Consider the following 7954-nt stretch of genomic DNA (forward strand, 5'->3'; position numbering starts at 1 on the left):
ACCCCATGCCATTTTTAAGAAATACATTCAGATTCAGTACACCCTTGTGTCGACTTTGTCATTCACCGAATTGTTGCCCACTTGACCAGAACTCTCATCCCACGGAACAAGAGGTCCCTGCAATGATCCTGGCCCATGGCACTAAGCAACACCTGTACAATGACAGCACCAAGAAGTTGGCTAAAAGAAGAAGAAATTTTATGGGAACTCATCCCTAGACAAAGAACTACAGATAAGTAAGGACTAGTAAAAGAGAATCAATGTAGCCTAGGAATTAGGCCCTAATTATTTGTACTCTACTGGTGATCAGTTCTGAAATCATGTATATACAAGCAACACTAAACTGATTCAGTATGTATAGATACATGACATGTAACAAGGATACTCATAGAAAATTAGGTCAAAAATTCAAGACATATTAGGAGGGGGACATGAAAGGAGTTGGATGGGGAGTATATGGGAGGGGTTGGAGGAAAGAAAATGAAGGAAGAGTAGAAATGGTGTATTTACATCTTAAAATTTAAAACATAGAGTTTTTATGTCTCAGACTGTAAAGCTACCTATGGACTTTTCCCATGATAACTAGCCTTATTACCAGCCTATTCCAAGAAGTGGCTGAGGTAGTTTTAAAATAAATGCAATGGTATTCTAAAGAACCAAATTTAGTAATAGCTGTGAGATTACAATTCAACTGAGGAAGTTCTTGCTCTTGCTATTCACAGCACATTCCTGGAACAAGGGCTCTTAGATGGTCTCATCTCCTTGAGCTCAGAGAGTAAATTTTGAAAATAGAATCATACCATCTCTAAGATGTGGGCTGTAGAGTTCCTTCTTGAATGTAGAGAGCTGGGTATGGACCGGCTTTGACAAGTGGACCACACAAACTCCATGACTATCTGTTGGACAAAAGCTGCACCCTCCCAAACAAGCTGCCAGTCTACTAGAGCCCTGTCCCAAGATCATATTCTCTGATTGTTCTCACTTATCCATGTATATTGTAATGGTACATAATTTTAAAGTCCTATATCCTTGAGAATATTTTCTGAGTTTGTGAATAGGTATGAGTGACTGGTTGGGTGTGGGTGTTTGCTGCATGTGTGTGGATACCTATGGCAGGAGATAAAATCACCCAACCATGTGAGACTTCCCCTAGGTGGCCACTGGCCACTTCCCCAATTGGACCTGGAATAGCAGGGGAAAGGTTAGGAGTGCCCAGCATTTGAGGTAGCCAAGGCATTCTAAAATTAACTGGCGCGTGCATGGGGGTGTTTCATTTGCAGATACAAAGATTCCCTGGGTGGGTGCCTGGAAGCATGACCCACCCAGGAGGTCAAAATGGTATAGCCAAGAACTCCTGTAACATCTGATCACAGAGAATGTATAGTTATATAGAAGAATGTTGGCAACTCATCACTTTTATGATCTGGACAACAGTGGGGTGAAGATCTTTGTGACACTGGGACCTGTGGAATCATCACCTCCCATACCTAGAAACACATTTTCTTATTTCAGGTGACTTTCTGTGCTCCCAACATACCTGTGTCTATGAGAATCCATCTCAGGGTACACAGAGATCTGAGAAAGGAATTCTAATGAATGGAATTTCAGGGGAAAGTCATGGCATTCAGAGCTCACCCATCCCTGTAGCTCCCTACATAGTGCCTCTTGTCCTACCTATGTTTCTTGAAAACTCACACTGAAGTCATGACAGAAGCCAGCCTACAAATAGCAACTTTGGAGAGTTTGATTGAAAATCATTTTTCATGATATATGAAAGCAATGTGAGAGGATCTGTGACCCATGACCTTGCCCTCAAAAGCGAAAACATGACTGTTTCTTCAGCAGAGATGAGGCCCAAACAGCGTTTTGTCATTGTGAGTGACAGTATAACTGTACTGCACTTATTCTGTACAGACCTGGGTAAATCCTCAGAAATATCAAGAGCATTTTTATAATTATAATATAAATATTACATGTTAAAAATAGTATAGAGAGTGACTAGATGTAACATACTGTATTTGTGGCATAAGACAGAACACAAATCTGACTTCTTAAGCAGAGTTCTTTGCTTCCATATCTAATTCCAACCAGAATCATGGGTGTCTTCAGAATAGCCTCTTGCTAAAATACATACCTGAGCAAAGGACTGAGTCCATGCATAGGTTTTCCTTGACCTACACTGCTGAAACCCAAAATTTACTATCACACATCTTTTATGTAACTGACAACAGCATTTACAATTTTCATGGAACAGGGGAAAGAGAAAGGCTGCTTATCAAAAAAATTGATGCATGCATGAAAGCCATCTTCTACATGGCACCAACTCACAGGGATCCCCTGGTCTTCCAAGCGCTTCTTGTAGAGCAAGGAATCATCCCGAAGAATGTCGTGCTCACAGCTCACCAGGAATGTCTTAGGAAGCTGAGCAATGATCCTGTCATCTGCTAGGAGAGATGAAATTTCTACACTCCAAACCTGTTTGGTTTCTAGATAAGCAGCCTCATTGAAAGGTCCAAGAACCTTAGGTTGTGTGTCTTGGCTCCAGAACCTTCTGGGAACGTTATCATAGCTGAGCCATTTCCTGTATTTCTTCCACTTGTCCAGAGGTATAACTGCACCTGCTGACATGGCATGTCTCCAAGAGATGTCAATGGCCAGGTATTTACAAGTCCACTTAAGCAATATGTCTCTGGTAAGAAATGGCACATTTTTGCTTTGCTGATGGGATGGCAACTGAAAACTGATAAAGTTCAGAATTGGGCAAATCAAGACCTGAGTCTGAATTTGAGGTAGATTTGGGATGCTATTTAAGATCTGGGTGATTGTGGCCACAGCCCAACCTCCAATACTGTCACCACAGAGCACCACCTGGGACGAGTCTACCCCAAAACTTTCCAGATTCTTCAAGAAGTAGATAGTAGCATTCAGGCAATCATTGACAAGGACAGGGTGATGGTAGTCAGGAAGCTTGCGGTACCTAAGGAGGAAAAAGCAACCACAGCATGCCTCTTTACAGCTGGGTCACTGGAGGCAATTTCAATCACTTTCCTCTACTCTTAAAGGGCCCCAGACCTGATTCAATCCTCAAAATGATCCTAACAAGTAAACAAGACAACCTCCACTTTTCCTACATGGATGTGAGGAACCTTGAAAATCACGGAAGACAGGATTTTCCATTCTCACCCACTATGTTTTCTGAAAATTGAACAACCAGTACAGAATCCATCAAGCTCAAAGATGCTGTGTTGGAAAACTGAACAACCAGCAAAGATCTAGAAAAGGCTACTGGAACTCTCCTGTTCCCAACTCTCCACACACTCACCCCTCTCTGATATACTGGGAACAGAGTGAGAATTCTTGAAACCATCACTAAAAACACTTTACATTGATTCTAGTCTTATTAATAAGGCATTTCCCCCTAATGTCTACTTTCCTGTGATTAAACAAGAGTGTTGGGAGAAGAGGTGATTAGACTTCATAATTGGGAGCGCTTAGACTCCTCTGTGGGGCTGATTTAAGAAAATGGCTGTTAGTCTAGAAGCCACATAGGTTTATGTCAACACTGGTCATTTTAAGCAACATAGAAACCTTGAGGAAGCCACATAATAATTGAGGCCACTTGCTGCTAAAACACCTCTAGCACTTGAAGTTGCAGTCCCTACCCAAAAGTGTTTCCAACAGTTTGGAACAAGCTGTCCTTGCAATATAAGACTAGAGGAAAACAATTGTCCTGGTGACCTACCTAACAGAGGGACTCCAGCCTGGTCTAGAAAGGATAGTATAATGCCTCTCATAAGCACGTGCCTGCTGACACTGGAGGACACCCTCATTCTAATAAGAGAAACAAGTTACTGTGTTCATTTGGGGAGCCATATGGGAGGCATATTCCTATGTTGGCTGTCCCCTTGGTTTGTAATATTAGCCCCCAATAAATAGCCTCTCACTATTGGTTGTTTCCTTCCTGCCTTCGCAGAAAAGACTAAACATGTTACCAGAAAGAAGTGTTGGTAGTGGTGTCAACAGAGGCTGCAGAAGTGCAGTAAAGCTGAGCCATGAGAGTGGCAGAGGTACAAAGACCACTGATAGACAGTGATGATGACTGGGCCATTGAAGAAGCCAGAAGCCTTGAGACCAATTGTAACAGAACCAAGGTGACTTCCACTGTCCATGACAGGAACAGATAGAAATCCTCAAAAAATAGCAGTAAGAGGTATCATAAAAAGCAGTGCTGACAACAGCAGTAGAATACAACAGCAGAGAGACAGTAAGAGGCAGTAGCCACAGCAGGAGAAACAAAAGCAGGAGAAATAGAAATTGTAGCCTTAAAGAGCCAAGAATGTTAGACACTCCATGTCAGGAACTGTAAATAAGGATTTCTGAACCACTAGACTCACAGAGAAGTTGTATATCCACCCCACTACCACCAAAATTGGGACAACTTTCAGTTGTCTAAACTCACTGAGTCCATTTCAAAACATACCCTGGCATATATAAATCACCATGTTTCAGGAGACTCACCCCACCAACAGCACCAATGAGTCTGTCTCATGGGCCAGGAAGCTGCACAGGCCATGGTAAGTGTCTGCAAGAGGAGACCCACTGTTAAGCAGTTGTGACAAGAACCAAGCACATTCAACCACTATTCCAGGGATAGCAGCTACTTTTGTGGACCTAGATATGACATCTTATTTCTGAAGTTCATAGAAGAGACATAGGTGACAAGATTAGGAAAGATATGCTGATTATGGGAGAGTTACAATGTAGTAGTTACAAGCTCTGAAGCATATTTGTAAGGACCCTTCTGGTGTGAAGAGAACACTAAAGCAAAATAGGACAAGTGAAGCCAGCACAATACATTTGGGGTTCAGCAATGAATGGGATAAAATCAATGGATTTCCCCTCACCTTTTACAAGCCAAACTAAGGAAAGTGCATAAATTTTATATAGAGACAGAAAAGACAGAAATACCCAGGGCTATGAAGGGATAGAAAAGAAGCAAGAGAGTCCAGTGCCAGGACAGCTCCACTCTAGTCTTAGACAACACAGATGACATTGCTACATAAGCTATGAACCACTGACTCAGCTGAGCCCCAAGCTCTGGATTCCAACTCTCTTTGGGAAACTCCAAAGTCTACTGCATTAACTTCTTCCTGACAAGTCCTCATGAGAATATGTGCAGGTCCTACCTTTGCCAGGACCTTCCTTCTTACCACACATGATGCTCCTTACTTAGGCTTCCAAATATTGCAGCTCCTCCATGGTAGTATATGATGCCTCTCCTGTAGTTGGAAGACACTTTTTTGGGCTTGAACAGCCTCACAGGAACAGTCCCTAACCTTATGTCAGTCACCAACACATTAGGATTCTTCCTTATTGGGAATATATTTTGGAAAAATCGTAAAAACCTGGGCATGGTACAAATTCTCAGTTTCTCTAGTATGTTTCCCTGTAGGAAGCAAAGAAAAAAAAGTGAGGCATAGGAGAGTATGAAGTGGGTGTGTAGATGCTGAAGCTACTTAGCTTACCCAGGTATTCTCCATTTCTCACCTGCTTACTTAGGTGTGTACTCCATTTCTCATCTGCTTCATACATGTGCAAAGAGATCATGAGGACATACATAACTGTGAATCCTTTTCAGAGAGGAGAGAGTGCTCAAAATTTCTTCCCTAAAGGTCCTAATTGAGTATTGATGTTGCTATGATTGAATTGCTGGTCTCCATAAAAACTTGTACTCAAATTCCATTGCCAGTGTCACTGTTAAGAAATAGTCAAGTCTAGTGGTGATAATGTGGTATGCTCATGTGTCAGTTACGTCCTTTATGGGGTGCCTGGGATAAGGATCTTCATAATAGGATCCTGAGGAGTGAGGTCCGTGGTATTTTCAGGCTTATGATTTTCTTTTTTACTGTTTCAATGTCCCCTATACCAACCAGTGTTTGAATATTTTTAAACTATGCAGGTATTCTTGGACTCCTAGTATACTGGCAGGTTCTGGCATGCCACCTTGCCCAAAATACCTGCCTGTTTTACAACTACCTTGGTAAAGAAAGGGGCCATATGCAACTAAGACAGACAGGCACAAGAGACTTTTAATAAGGCTAAGAACATTTCTTCTGAAGGTTTTGACAATCATAGGACAGGCTACACAGCTGTGGCACTTTTAGCCCACTGGAGAAGTAGATGAGGCATGTACACAAGGAACTGGTAACTACAATGTATAAATCCTATGCATTTGGGTGAGGCATACATATATGCCTACATGGACACTAGTGCAGGCTTCTAGCCAACATTTGCATGTTTAAAAAAAAAAAACTATGAAAGCCACTAGCAAGCATCTCATATAAATAAGTGGTAAGTAGAAACACATATAGAGAATTGATGGTAACAAGAGTAGTTATTTGACAAAATGATGTGGCAATCTGTAGCGAATGAAGGTTTAATGCTTTCCATCTACCATACGATCCAACTGGGCCTGGGTACATATTTAATATACTATTAAGACAATGAGTTTGTTAAATTAAAAACATCAGGTTTCAGAGATGAGTTGCCTCCCTACAAATTGTTAGCAAAGGAAGTACATAAAGGTTCTTGACACTGTTGTTGGATCATGCCAGGCCTATACGGTAAGACTATAGACTAAAGACACCATGTGGTCTGGGTACAATACATGGAGAAATAAAGCTGGAGCAAAGCTGGAAGTTCCCTCCTTACTGACTTATCTTCCATAAAGACAAAAGATGCTATCTGTGGGCTTGAAGGGAGAACTATAACCAAAACCCTACTCAGGTATGGTTCCTACATGCTACAGTAATAAACACCAGGCTAGGTAAGTCTCTTTGTGAAATAGTGGCATGAATATTGTGGGAAAATCAAGATTATGTAAGCCCCACTACACGGGAGTTTATGTCTGGTATTGTAACCACAGGCTGTGGAAACCATAGTTCCCAGAGGGAATGGCCCTGATTCTGATTGATTATATAGATATAGTGTGCTTATCAAACTTCCCTCTGTACACAGTTTCTCTGTCAACTTCAGAACTTGTCAAGACCCATTATAGGACAAGGTAATAACTAGCAGGTGATCTTCCTGAGATGACTTTGCCTTGGATTAAAAATCTACAATGGCCGGTATCTCTGGGCTGGTGTCCTGAGCAGACCTTGGGCGCAAGCTCTTCAGCCAGTCCCACAACACCCAGAGGAAGCTCCACTCCCAGGTGCTCGGACACACCCAGGATCAGAGGTGAGGAAGAACCAACATCTCTCTCAACACTGGGAGTTACTGGGACCAGCGGGATTAGGACACAAGAACTCTGCCAGCCCAGTGACTCAGGTTCCTTCCAGTCTCTCTGGGTTGGTGTCCTGAGCAGACCTTGGGTGCAAGCTCTGCAGCCAGTCCCACAAGACACAGAGAAAGACACTCCCAGGTGTTCTAACAAGCCCAGGATCCCAGGATCCCAGAATCACAGGTTCATAGAGACAGCTTGACTCTGAGGAGTTCTGACACAACCAGGATCACAGGAAGGACAGGCTCCAGTCAGATTTAGCAAGGGCAGGTAGCACTAGAGATAACCAGATGGCAGGAAGGGGGGTTGGGGGGGGAGCGTAAGAAAATAGACAACACAAACCAAGGTCACTTGCCATCATCAGAACCCAATTCTCCCACCATAGCAAGTCCTGGACACACCATTACACTGGAAAAGCAAGATTCAGATATAAAATCACTTTAGGTGAGGGTAAGAATTTGGTTGTTTAGCTGTGATAATTTGGAAAAACATTCATCTCAGAGAAAGAGTAAATTATAAAGTCCTCTTCTTCAAACTTGATACAAGAGTTACAAATGTCAAGCAAAGCATTCAGTCTCACTTTGTTCTCTCACAAGCCGCCTCTCTAGTTAATCGTCTATGTTTCTTTTGGGTATATAAATACTTTTGAAATATATAGGCTGTTCTGAAAAC

General features: G+C 42.2%; 1 protein-coding gene across 2 annotated transcripts in view; it reads right to left on the reverse strand.

Moving 5' to 3' along the window:
- Positions 1-2202: 2202 nt before the first annotated feature.
- The window catches only part of LOC116095665 (arylacetamide deacetylase-like 4), a 10668-nt gene continuing 4916 nt past the window's right edge, over positions 2203-7954 (reverse strand). The window contains exons 2-4 of one of the 2 annotated variants that reach the window (XM_031376984.1): positions 5275-5446; positions 4519-4582; positions 2203-2977 (exon numbers count right to left, since the gene is read on the reverse strand). In XM_031376984.1, coding sequence (XP_031232844.1) covers positions 2203-2977; positions 4519-4582; positions 5275-5446 — 1011 coding nt within the window. Of the gene's footprint in view, positions 2978-4518; positions 4583-5229; positions 5447-7954 lie in introns of both variants that reach the window. The other variant, XM_031376983.1, reaches the window with a different exon arrangement.

The sequence above is a fragment of the Mastomys coucha genome, unplaced genomic scaffold (genome assembly GCF_008632895.1).
Source record: "Mastomys coucha isolate ucsf_1 unplaced genomic scaffold, UCSF_Mcou_1 pScaffold18, whole genome shotgun sequence".
Lineage (NCBI taxonomy): Eukaryota > Metazoa > Chordata > Mammalia > Rodentia > Muridae > Mastomys > Mastomys coucha.